Below are 22275 nucleotides of genomic sequence, written 5' to 3' on the forward strand. Positions count from 1 at the left end.
TGGTGGCGATGATTGCGATTGAAACCTTTTCGTTGGTTTCGTGATAGGAACGAAAGTTGATAATGGAATTAATATAATAACAATCAGGAGTTTTGATCAAGGATCAGACCTGGTTACATGGAGCTTATTGTATTCAGATACTTTATCAAGATAACCAAAAAGTCATCCTGCCTCGGGGAGACGTTACAGATTTCGGATCGACGCGGAGGTCGCATGTGAAAGAGGAAGACGACGACGAACCTTAATATCAATTGAGTCTCTAAATCGGCTAAAGGTACGGGCCTAACCTATTCATTTTAATAAAAGCCCAGCTCTCAAACACTCAATTACAGAACAGCTGAAGTAAACAAATCGCAGAGGCTTTGGTATGGCAACACGTGTCGGGATTTGCCCCTCCCTCTGTGCTGACGTGGCGCAAAGAGGTGAGAAAAAACCCTGTTTTATTATGTAAGAAGATAAAGAGTATTATTGTTTTGTTTATTGTAATGACTGAAACAAACAAATAAATAAATAATATTAAACAATTATTATAATTAAGTTTCTCATAGAGTTTATATATGTCTACTAGGTGTTTTGCCCGCACATGCGGGCATAAACTTCTTATGAATACTTATTAGTTTATCTTTTAACTTATTATGTTGGTTTTAAATAGTTAAATCAAACATCAAAGTATTTATATATGTCAAATATTTTTTTTATCAAAATATATACTTACTATTGTGTTAATTTTTTTTAAAACACTAATATCTTAGAAATAATTTAGAAAATATATTTATATAATTTTTTTGCTTGACTAATATTTAATTATCAATTGTTTTTTTTTATCTTAACTTTTTTAACTTTTATAATAAAATATTATTTTCAGATAGCAACACAATATATATAAGAATAATCTTATTTTTTATAATCAATTATTTAATGTAACATATAACATATAAACTTTATACTATTAAAATAAAATTCATTTTTAATTATATATAAAATTCAGTAAAGATATTGTTTAAAATTCGTTTTTAATATAACATAGAAATTTAATATTATTAACATTCATTTTTAATTATATACAAAATTCATTAAGGATAATTTGTAATTAATATATTAATGACTCATCTAATAACAAATAATAAATCAATGATTTAGTTAAAACCTACTAATAAAAACATGACAAGTAATCAAAATTACCTAAAATCATGGAGAACATGACAAATAAGCAAAATCACTTCATAAATAATAGTATAGATGAGCTTTCAAATAAAACCGCTTAAACCAAATACTTAAATTGGGCCCGGTTAAGGTAGTAAACCGAAAATCTCGTAGCCACTGATAGGGCTGGGTTCGCGGGTCAACCCGCCCCGACCCGCCCTGCCGCGGATCAAATCATTTTTTCGATTCAAAAACTCGATCCGCATAATCCGCAAACAAAAACTTTTATATCCGCACATGTCCCGTCAAAACCCGCGGGTAACCCGCCAAACCCGCGAGTAATACTAATTTTATTAAAAATAGTTATTTTAATTAAAAATGATTATTTTCTAATTATATAATAATTATTTTTTATTTATATAATAGTTATTTTAAAAAAAAAATACTATTAAAATAATATATTTATAATTAAAATTATATAAATATTTATTGTTTTTTATATATTTTACGAAAAATATTTTTTTTTGAAATTTTTTTGTTTAATTTACGGATTGGCAGATTCTCGCGACTCAAATTCGGCTGATTCACATCTGTCTAGCTCAAAATAATCTTGATCCAGACCCGCATCCATGATTTAAAAATTTCAAATGGTTCGATCCGCATCCGCCCCGCATAGAATCAAACGGGACGGAGCCCGCGGGCAATGATTAAAATTTCCGAGCCCTAGCCACTGACATAGTTGAGCCAAAAATTCATATCCGTTTTTGACAGTTGACTTGAAGTTGCAAGGGAGACGCTTCTTCTCCGGTGAAACGGGTAAGATTCTGTTCCAACGCTTTCTACAGAAAATATATTTCTCCGATCGATTACTGATTTGGTTATGGAATCGCTTCGATCTACAGGAATCTTGAAAAAAAATCCATTACTGTTTTACATATTTTTTCTTTCTTTCTTGATTTTGCTTCTTCTATTTTGTTTCATAGCTTGAGTTGACTTGAGAAAGAAAGAAAGACAGATAGAGAGAGAGAGAGATGGTAGTAAGATTCTCTGTAGAATTTCAGACATGAACTGTGTTATGAGTTGTGCTATTTTCTTGGATATATTTCCTTCTTTTTTTTTTGGAAAAAAATGATGACTTGTTCACTGTTATAACCAACCTTTCTTGTTTTGGTTATTTGTCTGTTTGATTTAGCTTAGCTGAGAAGAAAGGTCGTTGACCACTAGGTGCTCATGGCTTCTGAGGAGCCCTCGAATCAGCAGACAGTGATCTTACCACCGAGGACAAAAGATGATCCAACGCCAGCCATCAGAGACATCCTCGAAATCGTGGATAATTTGCATAAGAAGTTTGTCCCTCCATCCCAAAAGGAACAAGTTCTAATAACGTCTAGAAGCGATGTTGCTCATCTCACCAACCCCTCACAAGTCCCTGAGAAAGAAGGGCTGAAGAAAACGACCAGTCTCCCTGTACCTTCTTTAACCGAGCAGGACGATACCGAGCGTTATATCCCTAAGCTGAGACGTAACCTACGTCTGCTCAAGGAAGACGTGGTGAAGCTGCAAGACCTTCGCTGCGAAGTTGCAGATGAGGTGGGGAAACATATCACTCCACTTGAAAAGCTGCTTAAGAAAGTTGAGAAGGTTTCTTCAAATGCTGTGTTGACCAAGGGTATGAAGAAAGATCTTGAGGATATCAACAAGAAGATCTTTAACTTGATGTGTCAGGTCCCTTTGTTGCCCAACAAACGCAGAAAGCCTGGTGGGTTGGACTCTGAGGGTGGCGACGGAGAGAACAACGGCAAAGGTATTGAATGCTTGCCTGCTATCCATGTCAATGAAGAAGATCTCAAAAGACTCGCTGTTTTCAGACATGTAAGAGACAAATTCATGAACCTTAGTAGTAACCACAAGAAGATCTGTCTGCTGAGCTTCGCTGTGTTCCCTGAGAATCAAGAGGTGAACAGAACGATGCTAATGTACTGGTGGATCGGGGAAGGGATTCTACCTGATGAAGGCAAACCTGAAGATGTTGTTGAGGCCATTCTTGACGAGTTCGTTAAGGAAAGGTTGATTGAACCTGTTGAAAACAAACGCAAAGTGGACCCGAACAGCTACAAGATGACTCCCTTTGTGCATTCTTCAGTGGTTCTCATCTCAAAGGAGATCAAACTCTTTGATATTTACCGTAAAGGGGAGAAGCCAACCATGCACAAATCAGACTTAAACAAGGTCTGCCTTGTGGAGGGGTCATCAAGCCAACCAGAAGCAAAAGCTACTAAAATGCCAGACGTGAATCTCATCGAGACAGTGTTCAATGTCTCCGAGAGGTTTCCTGATTTCGCGTTCAAATGGTTCTCAGAGGACCAACCATCAGCCAAGAAGAAGTTTGGTCCCATGTCAAAAACTGTGTTCAAGTCCCTCAAGGTGTTTTACTTGGGCAGATGGGAGAGAACGGCCAAGCGCCACATCGAGGTTGAGAATCCAGAGCTCATGAGACACTTGAAGCATATGACTAAACTAAGACTCTTGAGCTTCCAAGGGATCTCGAGAATCGAAAGGCTTGACGACGCTGTCTGTAAGCTTCGTGAGCTGATCATCTTGGACCTTAGAGCATGCTATAACTTGGAGAAGCTTCCGGAGAAGATAGATTCGCTCAAGGCGCTGACTTACTTGGACATTACGGATTGCTACATGATAGACCGGATGCCTAAGAGGCTGTCTTGGCTGAATAACTTGGTGGTTCTCAAGGGGTTTGTGGTGAGTGATGCTAATGATGAGGAGAAGGTCTGCACGTTGGCTGAGTTGGTGCACTTGGAGAAGCTGAGGAAGCTGAGCATTACGATAAACAAAGGTGATTTCAGTGTGAATGATCTGTTCCGGGCTGTTGAAGAGTTCAAAAGTCTTGAGAAGTTTAAAGTGGCATGGGGAGGTATTAATGAACACAAGAAAGTTGAAGCTGCTGTTGGAGGAGTAAAACAGTTCATAAGACAGATAACAATGGTTAAGGGCCCAGCTTCCCAAGAAGGAAAGGTTCCCAAGCTTCCTAAGAAGCTGAAGAAACTGGACCTACAGTGTTTTCCTGATAGGGATCTTCCTTCATGGCTTAAGCCACATAAACTTGGTGGTCTTGAGAAACTCTACATTAAAGGAGGAACCGAACTTACTGGATTTGGAAAGTTTGAGACTGAGGAGACAAAGGAGTGCAAAGTCAAGGTCTTGCGTCTGAAATTTCTTCCCAGGTTTAAAGTGGAGTGGAGGGAGCTGGGGGAACTCTTTCCAAATCTGGAGTTCTTGGATAAGTATCAGTCTCCTCAAGTTAGCTTCTGCCCCTGCGATGGAATTGGAATCTGGCGCAAAAAAAACTCAAGTCTAAACTAAGAGTTTCCAGCTGTCAAAATTTGAATCTGCTATTGTGTGTTATGTTCCTTTTAATTCTCATTGTTGTTGTTGTGTATTTGCTTCTCATTTTGTATTTGATGTTTTGCTTTCAAGTGGTGTTGTTTGTGAACTGTTTAATAAAAGAGCTTGGTATGTTTGCTTTGCTTTGCTTTTTTTTTGGTGATGCTAGCTACTCTAAATGAGCTATGAAGCATTTTTAAATGCATTATAATTAACTGAAATGATCTACCATATCTCTATCTACATGTGTTGAGAGGCTAATACTGTACTTAAAAACTCTCATAAACTGCAGATGCAAGCGTAGGTAGACAAACTATGCATCTCTCAAGGTTTTGTTCAGTTACAAGATCAACACTTTCAGATACTAACTCAAGAAACATATCATTCAGTCGCATGTTGCAAAACGTTTATATACATGGCTGAGTCAAGATTACACATATAGCTGTTTTACTGCCCATCGAAGTTGATGAAAACAAGGTTTGGTCCAACGTCTGTGAGCTTTATTGCGAAAAGAAAAGAAAATATACAGAGCCAAACCATGACCGAAACATTAAAACCAGTACAGGCAGAAGAAGAAGCTCCATGCACAAGGAAGAGAGTTTTTGGAAAAGGAAATCAAACATAGCTGTGTCTTGAAATGACCATGGACCCTCGGGTAGTAGAAGAAGATGATAACTTAAAAGAGTGAGTCATCCTTTCGGTTTTAACCAGCGATTCTCCTAGAGTAAGGATTTGGAGGCTGTATAGGTCTAAGGAACATGTCACCACTTTCTCCCACCCACCCTGCCTTCATCGCCGGCCTCCATCTTCCTCCGCCCACCGCTGCATTTGCCACTGCAGTCTCTGATGACCCGCGAGGAAAGACCCACTTCTTGTTCATCGATGCTGCAAATGTGCACCATTTGATTTCCCTTCAGATGAGTAATCAAACTATGCCAACAAAAGAACAAAAGTTTGATGTGAATTTTTTTTACTTACAAGGACACTTCCTTCCAGGCGGTGGTATATACCTAGCATCTCTAACATGATAACTTCCGACAGCCTTCTTGTTCCATGTTGTGTCCTGGTTAATCTTATTAGACATCTCCAGCTTCCGCTGAGCCTGACAAGCACCAAATGGAGGAGCATAACTGTTGAATGGCGCCTTATTAGTCTTGAGGGATTGCTGCTGATGCTCGAGAGGCCCTCTCTCTCCAACAGACTGTTTGGCACGGAGAGATGGTGGAACATAGTAGTAGCAACTCTGGAAGAACGGATGCTGCAAAGCCTCTGCAGCCGTCGGCCTATTGCTGGGATCCCACGAGCAGAGTCGCTCAACAAGGTTAACCGCCTCTGCACTAGCATACGGCATCAAGCTTGAAAGGTGTACACCGGGAAGCTGCAAGATAAACAAACAAATCGTTACTAGTGAAGCTTTTATTTTCTCCAGAAACATTGAAGAATTGGGCGAGTGTTTACCTGAGGGAATTGGTAATTTAGTACGCTAGCTAGATTAAGCCCCTCCAACCATGTATGTTCAGTTGGGCTGCCTATCACACTGCAGATTTTATGTATCTCATCTGCTTCACTGCATACATAAAAAAAAAGAAAGAGATTTTGGTAGCTTAACATCACATCCGCAGCATTGTTTATTAAGTAAGGAAAGCTGTAATGCCAAGTACCTAGCTCCAGGAAAAAGAGGGCGAAGAGACAACAGCTCAGCCAGAATAGCGCCCATAGCCCACATATCTGTAACACAAAACGTACACATTGTTAACAAATGGACCAATACAATGTAGAAAGACTTCTTTTATTGGTATATTGGGAGTACTAACCAACTTTTGACGTGTATACATATGACCGTAGCAGTACTTCAGGTGCCCTATACCTGTTAGAAACACAAACTTTTTAGCATATATATATCATTGAACTACAAACAGATTGATTTTCTTAGAAAAGCATTTCAACAGAGCAAGGAAGTGAATCTCACCAGCGTGTAGAGACATATTCTGTATAAGGTGGACTTGAGTTAATCTCCCGGGCCAGGCCAAGATCGGCAATCTTTATAACATCTTTAGAGACTAATAGATTCTCTGCATCAGAAAAAAAATACACAAGTTGCATTGACAACGTATTGAACTATGTGGTTTAAAAAGTAAACTATGTTGTGTTTATTGGTAACTCAAGGCTATCAATGACCTGGCTTAAGATCGCGGTGGAAGTATCCACGCTGATGCATGTAACAAAGACCTTGAAAGACTTGAAAGCACCAAGTTCGGATTTCAGATTCTGCAAAGAGCTTAGGGCGATCCTTCATAAGCTGGTAAAGATTGCACTCCTGAACGAGTAAGAACGGAAACAATGTTTAGGGTAATGCAGAATAAAAAAGGTATAGCAAACAGATCAAACAAAAGTAGCAAAAGCATACCATGTACTCGAAAACAAAGTATAGAATATCATTTTCCCGGATGACTTCCTTCAGCTTCACAATGTTTGGATGGTTCATTCTGCTAAGCGACTAATATGAGAAAAGAGAGGAATCAGCAAACATACAAGAAGAAAGATTGAGAACATTTTCGGTGAAGGAGTAACAATACCTTCACTTCTCTCAGATTAATACATTCTTCCCAAGAGTAATACTTCTTCTTCATCTTTTTAATCGCAACCTGTTCATAGGAAAAACTTCAGTACCATAAAAAGCCTTGATATCTCAGAGAAAACAACTTACCACTTCACCCGTCTGTTTATTGACAGCTCGCCAAACATTCCCAAAAGTTCCATCACCAACTTCTTTGATTAAATTATACCTATGGTTGCATAAGGCATCGAAAAGTAAAAAGGTAATATATAAATCAAGGGGTCTGAAGCCAAAGATAAGAGAAAAACATGCTAGAAATCAAACCTACCTCTCCATCTCCTCTACAGTATATTATCTCCTTTGGTTTTTGTCTCTAGAGAACTGAAATGTTTCTATAACTTCAATCTTCCACTTGTTCGTATGCCAGCAAAACTCCAAGATTCTCCCGCAGGGTAGGCTGGCCGTTTTTTACTTATGAAAACCAATTGGTTGACCATCAAGGTAAAAGAAAGACAGCAAGAGAAGAAGACAAAACATGTTGGGAACTGGAAGACTCAATGAAGAATGAACCAACAAGTAGGAATGTTGAGAACAATTCACTCAAGAGGTTCGGAGACTCAGAAGACAACACTATCAAAGCTACAACATGTCAAAAGTTGAAAAGAAACTGATATACATCCTTGTTCAGTCTTCTACAAGAACCAGATATGGAATAGGGACTAACAGGATTTTTTTTTACTCTAGGGACCAGGTTTAGATGAGAGACTCTCGGCCTATTCGAAGGAATGATAACTTGCAGACATCAACCCTGCACAAAACAAAGGTGCCACACAAACAATCTTGTTTCAACAAATATATGCGGTAAAAGAAAATTCAGCAGTGATATAATAAGATGTAAGTTTGGAGTATATGATAATATCCTTTAACTCTATCATATAGTATTCCTTTTTGAGATTTCCTAGATTCTTCATAGCACTTTTTTTCCTTCTCTAAATTTCTTTCTTTTTTTTTCACTAAACTACTAATATTCCAATAATATTCAATTTTTTTTTCTAAGATTTTTCATATAAAAGCTCCATATTTGTTTCAGGAATAGTTGAATCTCAAGAGAGATAATCTTCAAATTAATCCAAAAACACCACGTTTCAAACTGAATTGGGAACGATTGCAACTCTTTTTTTAATACTCGCTTTATATTGCTCTATTGAAAATAATAGAGTCGAAGAGAAAAAAAGACATACCTGACTCGCACCTTCCATAAAGATGGCGGAGAACACTAAGTGCAGATGACGAAAGAGCCAACAAGGAAGTCTGAAGGCGCAAGAAACCGCAAATCGAGTGCTTCTTGCAGTGACAAAACCCGAAAGTGGTAGCAGCCAGAGCACATGTAATCTAGTTCCATGTCTCAAAAAGAAGCAAATCCACTACAAGTGTAACCTGATAATGAACACAAACAGCAGTAAGAAGAATCAATATCAGAAGCTACATGGAATTAGAAACAATAACGATTTAATAGCAAATGAAATCCAGTTCCAATAGACTCCTAGGAATATCAGGAAACACAATAACAAAACCATAATTGCAAGCAATGAAGAACAGAGTATATCCCACAGAATCGTAACCCTAAAAATCTATTTAGAAACAATTCGCCAAGATCTTTGATTAACCTCAAGGGACAATAGGCATAAGCTCCGTCACGGGAAAAGACTTTATCCAGAAAGGTTCTCCTTCCCAAACTCCACCGCTCTATCTCCTCGCCGCGTATTTTTGTGAGGTTCTTTCGTGATAGTTACTGATAATAAACAAAACGAAACCTACTTTTGGAATATCTCACCGCTCTATCTCTCGTGATAAAAGGAATATTTTATCGTTAGTCAGCAATGTTATGGTCGTGTCTTGTGGGTTGTAGTTCATCTCGACCCTACATTAACAAATTACATGCAAACCGTTGATTTAATCGTTGATGACGTCTTCACTAATTTGAACCGTGAGATTTTGAAAATTTTGATGACCGGCTTCTCCAAACATTTATCCCTTTTTTTTTTCCGCTGCCCATGTGAACTAGATTAAGGGCCTGACTTGTTTAACCGCAGCGGTTGCGGTTGCGGTTGCGGGAGTTTGCGGATGCGGGTGGTTGCGGTTTCTAGCGGTTTTAAGAGATTTGTACGACTGGTTCTGCGGTTAAAAATTGGTGCGTTTGCGGGATACTTATGACTGGTTAACTACCAAGTGCAACAGCGGTTAAATAATAAATTAACAATATTTACATTTTATACAATTATAAAAATATCAAAAATAATAATATTATAATAAATATAAAAGTTATATTTAGAAAGTTATAGTTTAATTTTTTTTAAATATAGAAAATATTTTTATTTTAAAGTTTTATAATATTAATTAAAATTTAATAGATATATTTTAGCATTTTTATAATTCTAATTTAATTTTTTTATTGAATATTTTTATTTTTGTATTTATATTGTTTTGGAAAAAAAGAAATTTTTTTTATCCTCCCGCAACCGCCCGCAACCGCAAACGCTAGCTGTAACCAGCTTTTGAATTTATGAGGTTCGGAGCGATTTGGAGCGGTTTGGAACGGTTTGGAACGGTTTGAGCGATTGTTGCAAAACGCCAACAACCGCTACCAACCGCAAAAGCTGCGTTTGCGGGTGGTAGCGGGAAAACCAGTCATGCCAATAGCGATTCTCCGAATAGCATTTTTTCTGTCCGAATTTGATTTATATGAGAACAAATATGTTTTCTATTTTTTGCATCTTTTACTAGCCCGTTCGCATGACCGAATATAAGATAGCCTCACATCTTCAAAATTTTCCCCTGGTTTTCACAACACTTTAATTTCTGTCGCAAAAATTAACCAATTCATCAGGTTCGTGGTCATATCCTCCAAATCCGAATAATCCGTCTCGAACCTTATCGAAAACATCTTCCTGTCTCATATATCCTTTTGTTATTCTCTCTGCTTTTCTTTGCTTTGCTTTCCTTTTTTATTTTTTTTTCCTTTTGTAACATGCTTTGCTTTCCATGCCAACAAGTTGTTACACGTGATAAACATGAAACCTCCTAATCTCTACTAATAAAAGGGAGCTTTTGAGGCTCCATAGGACGTCCACATCAGAGGAAAAAATTTCTCCCAAAAGATGACACGTGGCATAAAATATAGTTTTACATTTTAATATTAATTATTTTCGAAAATTGTAAAAAATATGTAAACATACAGCATTAAAAAATGAAAAAACTACATTAAACATATGTAAGATTACTATTTTTCACTTAAAAAAAAAAGATGGCTTATCTCCATAATGTAACACTACCGTTTTATAAAAAAAAACAAAAAACATTATATATAATTTCGAAAATAATAATTATATGTAAAACATACAACATAAAAATGGAAATACTACAATAAACATAAATATGTTTGACTATTTGTCCAAGTTCTTCTATTAAACATTGCCGTTTTACATTAAAAATAGAAAAATACGTAAAAATTTAAACATCTATCTTAAAATATAAAATATAGACATTAACTAAATATAAAGTATAAAAAAGAGAAATACTAAATATATAAAAAAATAATAAGTAAATATTATAAATATATAAATATACGAATTATATATACAATAATAAGTAAATGCACAATTTTTTAAAAATGAAAAGAGTATATTAAATATTAAACATCTATCTTAAAATGTAAAATATAGATATTAAGTAAATAGAAAATATAAGAAAAAGAAATAAACAACTTAAAAACAATGAAAAAAGTATATTAAGATTTAAACATCTATCTTAAAATGTAAAATATAGATATTACGCAAATAGAAAGTATAAGAAAAGGAAATACACAATTTAAAAAAATGGAAAAAGTACATTAGTATTTAAACATCTATCTTAAAATGCAAATCAATCTTAAAATATAAAATTATTAGTAAATAGAAAGTATAAGAAATAAAAACACACAATATAAAGAAAAATAAATAATAAGTAAATATATAATATAATCTCGAAAGATGACACGTGACATTAAACATATGTAAGATTACTATTTTTCACTTAAAAAAAAGACGGCTTATCTCCATAATGTAACATTACCGTTTTATAAAAAAAACAAAAAACATTATATATAATTTCGAAAATAATAAATATATGTAAAACATACAACATAAAAATGGAAATACTACAATAAACATAAATATGTTTGACTATTTGTCCAAGTTCTTCTATTAAACATTGTCGTTTTACATTAAAAATAGAAAAATACGTAAAGATTTAAACATCTATCTTAAAATATAAAATATAGACATTAACTAAATATAAAGTATAAAAAAGAGAAATACTCAATATATAAAAAAAAAATAATAAGTAAATATTATAAATATACGAATTATATATACAATAATAAGTAAATGCACAATTTTTTAAAAATGGAAAGAGTATATTAAATATTAAACATCTATCTTAAAATGTAAAATATAGATATTAAGTAAATAGAAAATATAAGAAAAAAAAATACACAACTTAAAAACAATGAAAAAATATATTAAGATTTAAACATCTATCTTAAAATGTAAAATATAGATATTACGCAAATAGAAAGTATAAGAAAAGGAAATACACAATTTAAAAAAATGGAAAAAGTACATTAGTATTTAAACATCTATCTTAAAATGTAAATCAATCTTAAAATATAAAATTATTAGTAAATAGAAAGTATAAGAAATAAAAATACACAATATAAAGAAAAATAAATAATAAGTAAATATATAATATAATCTCGAAAGATGACACGTGGCATAAAATATAGTTTTACATTTTAATATTACTTATTTTTGAAAATTATAAAAAATATGTAAACATACAGCATAAAAAAATAGAAAAACTATATTAAACATATGTAAGATTACTATTTTTCACTTAAAAAAAGACGGCTTATCTCCATCATGTAACATTACCGTTTTATAAAAACAACAAAAAACATTATATATAATTTTAAAAATAATAAATATATGTAAAACATACAACATAAAAATGGAAATACTACATTAAACATATGTAAGATTACATTTTACATTTTTATTTTAAGAAAATAATATGTAAACATACAACATAAAAATGAAAAAACTACATTAAACATATGTAAGATTACCATTTTTCACTAAAACAAAAAAAAGACGGCTTATCTCCATAATGTAACATTACTATTTTGTAAAAAGAAAATTATATATAATTTCGAAAATAATAAATAATATGTAAACATACACCATAAAAAATGGAAATACTACATTAAACATATGTAAAATTACCATTTTACATTTAAAATAAAAATAATATGTAAACATACAACATAAAAAAATGGAAAAACTACATTAAACATATGTAAGATTACCATTGTTCACTAAAAAAACGGGTTATCTCCATAATGTAATATTACCATTTTATTAAAAAAAGAAAAAAAAACATAAATATAACTATTTGACTATTTATCCAAGTTCTTCTATTAAACATTGCCGTTTTACATTAAAAATGGAAAAATACGTAAAGATTTAAACATCTATCTTAAAATATAAAATATAGACATTAACTAAATATAAAGTATAAGAAAGAGAAATACTCAATATATAGAAAAATAAATAATAAGTAAATGTTATAAATATATAAATATACGAATTATATATACAATAATAAGTAAATGCACAATTTTAAAAAAATGGAAAGAGTACATTAAATATTAAACATCTATCTTAAAATGTAAAATATAGATATTAAGTAAATAGAAAATATAAGAAAAGGAAATACACAATTTAAAAAAATGGAAAAATACATTAGTATTTAAACATCTATCTTAAAATGTAAATCAATCTTAAAATATAAAATTATTAGTAAATAGAAATTATAGGAAATAGAAATACACAATATAAAGAAAAATAAATAATAAGTAAATATATAATATAAGTGAATACCAAATTTAAAAAATGGGAAATTACATTAAGATTTAAAAATATATATTAAAATTTAAATATAGATATTACGTAAAATGAAAGTATAACAAATGGAAATATACAATTTAAAAAATGGAAAACGTACATTAAGATTTAAACATCTATCTTAAAATGTAAAATAGAGATATTAAGTAAATTAAAAGTACAAGAAATGGAAATACATATACAGGAAAATAAATAATAAGTAAATAATGTAAATATATAATATATGAATTATATATGTAATAATAAGTAAATACACAATTTTTTTAAAAATTGAAAAAGTTCATCAAGCATTAAACATCTATCTTAAAATGTAAAATATATAATATAAGTAAATACACAATTTAAAAATGGAAAAAGTACATTAATATTTAAATATCTATTTAAAAATATAAAATATAGATATTACGTAAATAAAAATGTAAGAAATGGAAATAAACATTTTAAAAAATGGAAAAAGTACATTAAGATTTAAGCATCTATCTTAAAATGTACTTCTATCTTAAAGTGGTAGTAAATTATATAAAAATGGAAATACCACATTAAACAAAAAAAATGTATAGTTTTACATCAAAAAAGTCCCTATAAAACTCATTATTCCATCCACATCAATCTCACACTATTAAGGAAAATTTCAAAGCACTCGAGCAAAAAAATGGTTTCACTATCAACTCTTGCCGTACCAAAAACCTTTAATGACCTTGAATGAGATTTTTTTATAACAACAAACTTTTTGTTATGTGGATTCATTGTTGGGAAACCCACAACTTCCAAAAGCCAAACTTATTCATGGGAATTGAATTGTTTTTCATAGACTCAAAGGTATTCTTACAAATTTAAATTAATCTAATCCATAATTTTATTGTTAATATTCATACTAACTCTTTCATGATCAAACCATTTCAGTTAATAACCATTCAAGCGTTTATCCCGAAACACTTCCTTCCTCGCCGAATCAAGTATTGGTTCATATTGGTTTAGTATTGTTTTTGGTTTACTAACCGGTTTAGGATGGTCCTATTGTAAATATAATTTAAGTTGGTTTAGCATATATTATGTTTAAAATAACTTAAATTAAATAATAATAATAATATTATGCTTAAAATATAATTTTAGAGACTTTTCAAATATAGTTTACAGAACATTATAGGTGATGAATTTAATTTATTAAATTCGTTTATTACTTAAAACTAAGTTTAAAAAAAAACGTACTGAGTTATAAATATCAATGATGGATTGGTGAGTATAACATGAAGACAAAAATATAAATATCTGATTTTCAAGATAAGAAATTCAGCTTTTATTCAAATACTCAATATATAATATCTTAAATTATTTTTTAAAAAATATACATAATTTATATATTTAGATTAATCTTCCAAACTTAAACTATTATATTATATATGAATAATGTTTTTAAATAAAAATAATTTCTGATTTAAAATAAAAATAAAAACAACAAATGTTTATTTTCAAATAATGAATGTAATTTACATTATAATATCATTTAACAAGTATTAGATACGTTTTGATATATCATTATTTTCTATTTCCAGAAAACAATAAATTGTTAAACATCAATATCATCTAGGTTAAGTATACGAACAACAAAAATTCAAACATCACAAAAAATATTTACATAACCATTATAATACAATAATTTAATCAAAAATACAATTAAAAAATATTAAAAATAATAGTTATATACTTAATATTTGAAAATAAAAGATATTTTTGCTAAAATTGTACCTACCTGGCCAAGGAGATCGACCATCATTTTACGGATCGATCGAATGTTGAGCATGTGGTCGATCCAAAAATACTCTGCAGTTTAATAAAATCTCTAAAACATTTATTCCAACACTCAAAAGATAGTTTTGTTAAATATGATAACTAGATAGCCAATAAAATTACAAAAAAATATTTAAATAGTAAAAAATATGTTAATTTAACGTGTTAAAATTTAAAAATAAATTTTAATTATGACATGCATTTTAACATTTATATAAATATAAATCATAGCCTAAATATAAATAATTTAACAACTTCAATTAGAAAAAAATAAAAATCCCGGGCGTAGCCCGGGTTAATCCCTAGTCTGAGTTATCACATAATAAGCCTTCAACATCGTAGATTTATAAAATCAACTTCGTCCAACTATATGGGCTTTAAATATACGAAAGCCCAATCTAAAAAGGCCCAATACTAATTTCCAGCATTGTTTAATTTCACCTCCTCTACACACAGAAGGAAGAGTACGAGACAAATCGGGAGAGGAGCAATGGAGTTTTACGACGAAGACAAGCCAAGATTCGTCTTCCAATCTCGTCCTTCCTCTTCTCGCCGCAAGACGGAGGACGAGGAGGAGGAAGATCATAAAGCCCCTAGCAAGATCTTCATCTCAATCTCCGTCGTTATCTCCCTCCTCACTCTATCACTCTCCTTCTTCTACTTCGAATCCGAGCCTGCCCAATCGCTTCTCTTATGGCTCGCAATCTCCTTCCTCGTCGGTCCTTTCGCGCCTCCTCCCCTCACCGGTGGCAAAATCCGCGTCGGTTACGGTCAGATCTTGGAGCCGGAGGAGATCAAGGAGGAGCACTCGACGGATAACGAACGTGAATCGAGGAGGAACAAGCGATCTAATAAAGTGACGAAGAGCGAGAAACCGCCGGAAAATCCACATCCGGTAAAAGTGGATCGCGATCGGAGTGAGATTCATGGATCTGTGAAGGAGTGGAGTGAAGAAGAGATGGAGATTCTGAAGAAGCAGCTGGTAAAGCATCCGGCGGGGAAGCCTGGGCGGTGGGAGGCGGTGGCGGCGGCGTTTGGAGGGAAGTACAAGACGGAGAATGTGATCAAGAAGGCGAAAGAGATTGGGGAGAAGAAAGTCTACGAGAGTGATGATTACGCTCAGTTTCTGAAGAACAGGAAAGCTTCTTCTTCGGATCCGAGATTGGGTGAAGAAGAAGAAGAAGAAGACGCGGGAGGAGATGAGGAGACTTGGAGTAATGGAGAAGACATTGCTCTGCTCAATGCTCTTAAAGCTTTTCCGAAAGAAGCGGCCATGAGATGGGAGAAGGTTGCAGCTGCTGTGCCTGGGAAGAAGTCCAAGGCAGCTTGTATGAAGAGAGTTACTGAGCTTAAGAAAGGGTTTCGGAGCTCCAAGTCTGGAGCCAATTAGTTAGCGAGAGAAGTTGATTTTGAGAGACTCTTGTTAGTTACATGTTTTCTGAATAATTGGAAGATGATAATCACTATTCTTGGGTTAATGTTGTTATGTTGAATGACATGTTCTTGGGATAATGTTGTTATCTAGAATGAGAGTAAGGAGAAGAAACTCTAGTGAAACCTACTCTTTAGGTTATGGCTCGTCTACTTTTATCCAGTGGTTGTATGATTGATGGTTGGTAAAAGTGTTTTTTATTTTCTTTGGTTTATTGAAAGGCATACTATAGTGGTTTGGGGAGAGGGAAAAGGGGTGTGAACTTGGCATGAAAATGGTTTAGATGTTCATAGTTGTTTTCGGTTTATGATTGATTTCGTACCAAATAAAGGAAAACTCATTAGCCCAGTTCACAAACAAGTCTATAATGTCCACTAATCTTGTGTCGTTGGATCAGATAATCATAACGACAAAACGGCATGTGATCCCATCTCCATTACCAAATAGTCACGGTTTTCGGTTTGGTTTCTCACCGAATACAACCACGTGCTTCATACAAAAAAGTCAACAACAAAATACTTTAACAACCGGCAATCACTTATCAAGTTCTCGCCTTCTTGGTTTGTAGCAGTTCATGCTGGCGTGCCTTTCATAGCTATGCTCAGGAAGTCTGTGCTGATGCCGAAAATAGCCGTGGCTTTGACCATTGGAGCTTCCATCGTGGGACAGGTCATTGAGTCAAGAGCTGAACGTTACCGTCTCAGAGCGTTAGCTGCGAATACAGTTGCTGAAACATCTACTGTTACCGCGGGTTCTGGATACAACCAGATCTCTGATGATTCCGGCTTTGCTAAAGGACATTATTGGTTTGGTTTGGTTTGCTGAAGTAATCCAAATTCTCTGCGTAGAACATCCAATGAAGAGGTGTCTCTGCTTCCTAACGTTTCAATATCGGAGTTAGATGAACCAGACGTATCACTGGAACTCTCTACGTTTATTGTGTGAGAATTTGCTTCTTCTGTTCGTTAGTTAATTTATTGCCTCTAGTAGAATAGTTCAGCTTTTTAGCTTACACAACTGTTCCTTTAACACGGGGTTCATCACTATAAGCTTCTAGGGAGTGCGTAATGAGCGAGATTAAGATAAATGAAATGAACAACTACAGCTTCTTTAAGTCGTTATGCTTACAACAGAGTCTTTAAGAACAATTATCTTTCTGAATAAGCAAAAATATGAGATACAGAGGCAACTTCCATTTCGTAAACCTGGCCGCAGAAGTTATCGAGCTTTTTCCTCTAAACTTACGACTCGAAGATCCCTGGAAATAAAATAAAACGATGAAGAAACATTAGATTACACTTCAATAGATAACAAACGAAGAATCAATGGCTAAACATTAACCAGAAACTAGCTATAGTCTCTCATACGGTCAATTCACCTGGTTCTGGACGAGGCTTGGCTTTTCAGTAAATCTCATCATCAGGTATCTCAGGAGTCAAGAACTTCATCGGATCTTTGCTAATCTCCTCATAGTTCACCCTCGGTTTCACCCTATCAGGAACAGGCTCCAGAGGAATGATGCTGTCCCCATCAATAACTCCATCGATCAAACCATACTCCACCGCTTCAATCGGAGACATGTACCGGTCCCTATCAATATCCTTCAGAACCTGCTCAAACGAACGGCTAGTACACCCAGCAATAATGCTTGTGACATTGTTCTTGTTGTGCATAACTTCTTTAGCTTGAATCTCAACATCAATAGCTTGACCGCTCGCACCTCCAAGAGGCTGATGAATCATTATCCTCGTGTTGGGCATAGCAAAGCGCTTGCCTTTAGTTCCCGCACCGAGAATGATGGAAGCTGTTGATGCAGCAATGCCGAGAGCAATCGTGGAAACATCAGCTCTCACAAGTTGAACCACATCGTATATAGCCATCGTTGCACTACACAGATAACAAAGGGACATAAAGTTAGATAACTCAACGCAATCAAACACTAGTAAACAACAAAACTGATATCACTTGAAGTCACAGAAAAGGTTTGAACTTTCATTAACGATGGTTAATTTATACTTCGGAGACACTTCAATTCACAAAATTGAATTACTTAGCGATGCCAACTAAAACGCTAATGATCTGACCTAACTTGCGAGGGCAAAGCTAAGAAGCTAAAGACTGAAACTTTTTGCTACTAAGGAAGAAACCCAGATGGAGAATCAACCTGAGGGAGCCACCAGAGGAATTGATGAAGAGTTTGATGTCTTTCTTAGGATCTTTAGCATCTAACAGCAGCAACTGACTCATGATGGCGTCGGCGACGAAATCGTCGATACTGCTACCGAGGAAGACGATTCGTTCCCTGAGGAGAAGACCCATGACGTCGGATTCGGCGCCGCGAATAGCTGACTCCTGGGTCTGCGACATCTCGATTGAAGCGTTCGCGAATCTCAGTGGAGTTCTCAAGGGAGGCGAAATGAGTTTGGTGGGTTTGAGGGAGAGGTTGTTGGGTTTGGAGAAAGAAGAGTAAGAGGCGGAGGAAGATGAGCTGAGTCTTGACGAAACGAGGGAAGGTTTGAAGGAGGAGGAGAGAGATAGGGTTGTCATGGCTGAAGCGAGAAGAAGAGTTTTGGGAGACGAATTGGGGAAAGTGGATTTGATAAAACTCTCGAGGAGGAGGAAAGAGACACCCGACTTATCGACCCGGTATATGTTGGGTATGGGCCAGACCCTCCCAAAAGCCCCACAGGATAGCTGAGGCCCATTAATGAAAGCCTCAGCTATGAGGCCCATTAATGAAAGCCCGCTCGGCCCAAAGGCATCTCCAATCTCATCGCCAACCCTCTCTCATCTCTCTGTCCCTTCCTTGGCCACATAAAATTAACCGTCGTCACCGGAGCTCCGATCCTCGCCATTCGACAACATGTCTCTTTCCGATGATGAAGACGAGTGCTTCGCCCGCTTCCTCGAATCAGAAGTCTCCTCCGTATTTTTTTTCTCAATTATCATTTTATTTTTTTCAGTTTCATGTAATAAGATTGCAAATCTGATGTTTTTCGTGTAATTCATATTATCTTTGATTTTATTACATCGAATCTGGGTTTGGTCTGTCTTAATCAAGATCAGATACATCTGGTTCATGTTTTCATATGAAAGGTTGATTCTTTGTGTTTTTAATAGGTTGAGGACGAAGATAAAACGAAAGAACCTGAACCAAAACGACAACGTATTGACAAGGACAAAGCAAAGGTTGTAGACAAGGATGGAGATCAGAAGGAAGATGGTAGCAACAGAGATAGAAATGTTGTAAAGAGAATAGAGAGTGGAGTTTTCAGCAAAGTTCCTACAGAGCTGTTTCGTCATATCTTCAAGTTCTTATCCTCTGAGGTGGTACTTATTGTTCATTTTGTATTCTCAAGCTATAGTTTTGTGATTCGTTTCTTGATAATCTTGAGGGTTGCGTTTGATCTAAATTGTTTGAATGTGATTATTACAGGATCTTCTATCATGCTCTTTAGTGTGTAAATTTCTCAACTTTGCTGCCTCTGATGAATCCTTATGGCGTCGCCTGTAAGCTCTCTTGGATCTTTCAAAATCAATCCTTTGTACTCAAAAACGTACACCTTTGATTGTTTTTTTTTTTGCAGATACTGTATCCGGTGGGGTCTAATGCCTTCAACTAGAATGTTACGTGAGTGTGCTTGGAAGAAGCTTTATATCGATGTGAGTTGTTTTGTTTACATTTTGTTTGTGACATTGTTGAAGAGTACATAAATGGTGCTGTGAGTTGGTATTAGAGGTGTCATTCTTTTCTCATTGTTGAAATTTAGCGTGACGAGAAGGACATGATTGAACTTGTCAGAAGCTGTCCGACGGATTTCAAAGAGTATTACATTCAAATGCAAGCAGCTAAGCGAAGCCAAGCACCTCTTGTGGCCCAGGTAACTTGTGCATCTCATAGTTGTTGTTTTGTGTTGTTTTCTCCAACTACGAATCATAGTTTGATGTATTCTCGCAATGCTTTAGATGGTGGATGACCAGATAGTTCTTGACAAAACTGTACTTGACAAAGTATCTATGTGGAAGAAAAGCAAAGGACTTCCCGATAAGGCTGTTGTTGGCCATGTTTGTTTGGGAACAAAATGTGATTACCATCAGATCGACGACGTTTTCATATGCCAAGAGACTGGAAATGTTCATGGTATGAAATGAAAAGAGCGCTGTAAAAAGAATATGAATTTGCTTGTGTTGTTTAAACTTAACCTTTTGTGTTTTATGGTCTTGTAAACAGTATGTGATGACAACTGCAAGGAAGTAATATTTTGTCGGGAGAGTGGGAACATGGTGTGTACTATCTCAGGGCTTTGTTCTGAAAGTTTGCTCGTACAAGATGATTCAGACGCAGATGAGGAAGAAGCTGAACAAGAAGCTGAAGTATTAACAGGAAGAGGCCGTTTTGGTACATATCTGTCTCCTTCTGCTCCTTTTCCGTTTATACTCTTATCTCCAACATATAAGTGAACGGTGGTGATGTATCTACTTAGGTCGAGCTTTTGAATTTGGATACAACTGCGAGAGTGAGCAGGAGTTAGATCGCTCCTTTGGGTTCTGCTGATCAAAAGTCTCAGACTTTTCGTTCAGTTTCAGAATCTTTACTGTCTCAATACCAAGTCTGCATGTGTTCTTCACGGTAAAACATCTGTGGAGTGCAATGAATCAAAAGTAGATGATGTTTTCTTTGTAGTCTTTATGTTTCTTTGTAATTTATGCAGATCTGTCTGTAATTTGCTATACAATCGCCCTTACAAAAATGTTTACATGTAGTGATTAAGTTCCATCTTTCTCCAGTATATGATGTTGGTAATTAGTTGATTGATTCCACAATAATGCGTCAACTAAATTTCTATTATCATTTTAATATATCAATTTTTATACATCTGACATTCTGACATAATATATTAACTTAATTTTCTGATTTTCATTTGACTCTTAAACTTCATTTTTTATCTATTAGAACCTTTTTTTTGAACCGCATATCAATACTATTAAAACAGAAGCAATTTTTATCTACTTACAAATAGTCTAGGTTGGACAATTATATTTAATTACATTTTCTATTATTCTACTCATATCTAATTTAATTGTTAAATATACATTATACCTAAAATTAAGGAACTAACTAACTAATCTATTATTTTTTAAACTAATGAATTTAATTTATATTAATTCAAAATTCAAATAACTAATCAATTATGTTTTAGTTATTAATATAATAAATAATTATATATATATATATATTCATTCGTATATATACAACTATATATTAATCCAAATGCAAAAAAAAAAAATTGTTCAAAACCCTCACCAAATACATAAAAATATAATTCTTATAGTAGAGTACTAAAATATATATAAATACATATTATAAAATAAATATTAACAGTAATTATATGATGAAACATGTTACTATTGATAGTTTTATGAATATATTTTTTACGGATTACTCAAACAGACATAAAATATATATATCAAATATATACTAATTGAACAAATATATTAACACAAATATATCATAAAACATTACATTAACATAAATCGAAGCCAGAGAGTAAGAGTCAATATTTTAATTGTTTAAAAATAAAATTATATATATAAATTATAAAAAAATTAAGAACTAAATATATTAAAAATATATATCAAAATTAAAATAATAAATATTTACATTTCTAATGCGAATAATGAAATTAAATTTTAAATTTAAAATAAGCCATAGACAAAACATCAAAAAGTATCTAATAACTAAATAAACAATTATACTTTTTTTTTTGAAAACGTAAATCATTAATTTGTAATAGACGTATACACATTATTGATGCTCAAATCTATTTTATTTTTAATATGCATCCACTCAAATATTAATCCATTAACAAGATGGAATTTTAGTTGGACTAAAATTGTATTAAAATTGGAATATCAATTTCATAATATATTCACTATTCTTCTGAACGTTTATG

The 22275-nt window shown here is 33.7% G+C and overlaps 5 protein-coding genes across 8 annotated transcripts; 3 read left to right on the forward strand and 2 right to left on the reverse strand.

Annotated features, from left to right (window-relative positions):
* Positions 1-1730: 1730 nt before the first annotated feature.
* LOC106386419 (disease resistance RPP13-like protein 4) lies at positions 1731-4686 on the forward strand. Of its 2 annotated transcripts, none has more exons than XM_048781424.1 (2): positions 1731-1959; positions 2336-4686. In XM_048781424.1, exon 2 carries the CDS (start codon positions 2374-2376, stop codon positions 4519-4521), a length of 2148 nt encoding a protein of 715 aa, XP_048637381.1. In that variant the 5' UTR covers positions 1731-1959; positions 2336-2373; the 3' UTR covers positions 4522-4686. The 2 variants fall into 2 exon arrangements, with proteins under 2 accessions (XP_048637381.1, XP_013681725.2); XM_013826271.3 differs by having other exon boundaries at positions 1879-1959; positions 2341-4686.
* A 218-nt stretch (positions 4687-4904) lies between these two features.
* Positions 4905-8939, reverse strand: LOC106386415 (cyclin-dependent kinase F-4). 2 transcript variants are annotated; one of them, XM_022688036.2, is made up of 13 exons: positions 8767-8939; positions 8352-8536; positions 7428-7907; positions 7250-7328; positions 7119-7187; positions 6950-7039; positions 6721-6859; positions 6512-6614; positions 6357-6409; positions 6204-6270; positions 6001-6109; positions 5521-5920; positions 4905-5427 (listed from the first exon to the last, which is right to left on the reverse strand). In XM_022688036.2, the coding sequence occupies exons 3-13, from the start codon at positions 7433-7435 to the stop codon at positions 5246-5248; spliced, it is 1299 nt and encodes a 432-aa protein (XP_022543757.2). In that variant the 5' UTR covers positions 7436-7907; positions 8352-8536; positions 8767-8939; the 3' UTR covers positions 4905-5245. The 2 variants fall into 2 exon arrangements, with proteins under 2 accessions (XP_022543757.2, XP_013681719.2); XM_013826265.3 differs by having other exon boundaries at positions 8341-8536.
* A 6396-nt stretch (positions 8940-15335) lies between these two features.
* LOC106386413 (transcription factor MAMYB) lies at positions 15336-16535 on the forward strand. The gene has a single exon (XM_013826264.3). It carries the CDS (start codon positions 15380-15382, stop codon positions 16277-16279), a length of 900 nt encoding a protein of 299 aa, XP_013681718.2. The 5' UTR covers positions 15336-15379; the 3' UTR covers positions 16280-16535.
* An 869-nt stretch (positions 16536-17404) lies between these two features.
* LOC106386411 (ATP-dependent Clp protease proteolytic subunit 4, chloroplastic) lies at positions 17405-19069 on the reverse strand. The gene is made up of 3 exons (XM_013826261.3): positions 18486-19069; positions 17700-18208; positions 17405-17579 (listed from the first exon to the last, which is right to left on the reverse strand). The coding sequence occupies exons 1-2, from the start codon at positions 19052-19054 to the stop codon at positions 17725-17727; spliced, it is 1053 nt and encodes a 350-aa protein (XP_013681715.2). The 5' UTR covers positions 19055-19069; the 3' UTR covers positions 17405-17579; positions 17700-17724.
* LOC106386408 (F-box protein SKIP31) lies at positions 19059-21128 on the forward strand. 2 transcript variants are annotated; one of them, XM_048781425.1, is made up of 8 exons: positions 19059-19247; positions 19442-19651; positions 19758-19831; positions 19909-19984; positions 20092-20202; positions 20288-20462; positions 20553-20720; positions 20806-21128. In XM_048781425.1, exons 1-8 carry the CDS (start codon positions 19185-19187, stop codon positions 20874-20876), a joined length of 948 nt encoding a protein of 315 aa, XP_048637382.1. In that variant the 5' UTR covers positions 19059-19184; the 3' UTR covers positions 20877-21128. The 2 variants fall into 2 exon arrangements, with proteins under 2 accessions (XP_048637382.1, XP_013681713.2); XM_013826259.3 differs by having other exon boundaries at positions 19442-19648.
* The last annotated feature ends 1147 nt before the right edge of the window (positions 21129-22275 follow it).

The sequence above is a fragment of the Brassica napus genome, chromosome A6, assembly GCF_020379485.1.
Source record: "Brassica napus cultivar Da-Ae chromosome A6, Da-Ae, whole genome shotgun sequence".
Lineage (NCBI taxonomy): Eukaryota > Viridiplantae > Streptophyta > Magnoliopsida > Brassicales > Brassicaceae > Brassica > Brassica napus.

Coding starts and splice junctions, on each gene's coding strand:
- LOC106386411 (XM_013826261.3), bottom strand. CDS start 19,054: ATGGGCCTCATAGCTGAGGCTTTCATTAATGGGCCTCAGCTATCCTGT. Junction 18,209..18,485: donor TCCTCTGGTGGCTCCCTCAG/GTTGATTCTCCA, acceptor TTATCTGTGTAG/TGCAACGATGGCTATATACG.
- LOC106386415 (XM_022688036.2), bottom strand. Junction 7,188..7,249: donor ATAAACAGACGGGTGAAGTG/GTAAGTTGTTTT, acceptor TCCTATGAACAG/GTTGCGATTAAAAAGATGAA. Junction 7,040..7,118: donor TTAATCTGAGAGAAGTGAAG/GTATTGTTACTC, acceptor TTCTCATATTAG/TCGCTTAGCAGAATGAACCA.
- LOC106386413 (XM_013826264.3), top strand. CDS start 15,380: ATGGAGTTTTACGACGAAGACAAGCCAAGATTCGTCTTCCAATCTCGT.
- LOC106386419 (XM_048781424.1), top strand. CDS start 2,374: ATGGCTTCTGAGGAGCCCTCGAATCAGCAGACAGTGATCTTACCACCG.
- LOC106386408 (XM_048781425.1), top strand. CDS start 19,185: ATGTCTCTTTCCGATGATGAAGACGAGTGCTTCGCCCGCTTCCTCGAA. Junction 19,248..19,441: donor TCGAATCAGAAGTCTCCTCC/GTATTTTTTTTC, acceptor TGTTTTTAATAG/GTTGAGGACGAAGATAAAAC. Junction 19,652..19,757: donor AGTTCTTATCCTCTGAGGTG/GTACTTATTGTT, acceptor TGATTATTACAG/GATCTTCTATCATGCTCTTT.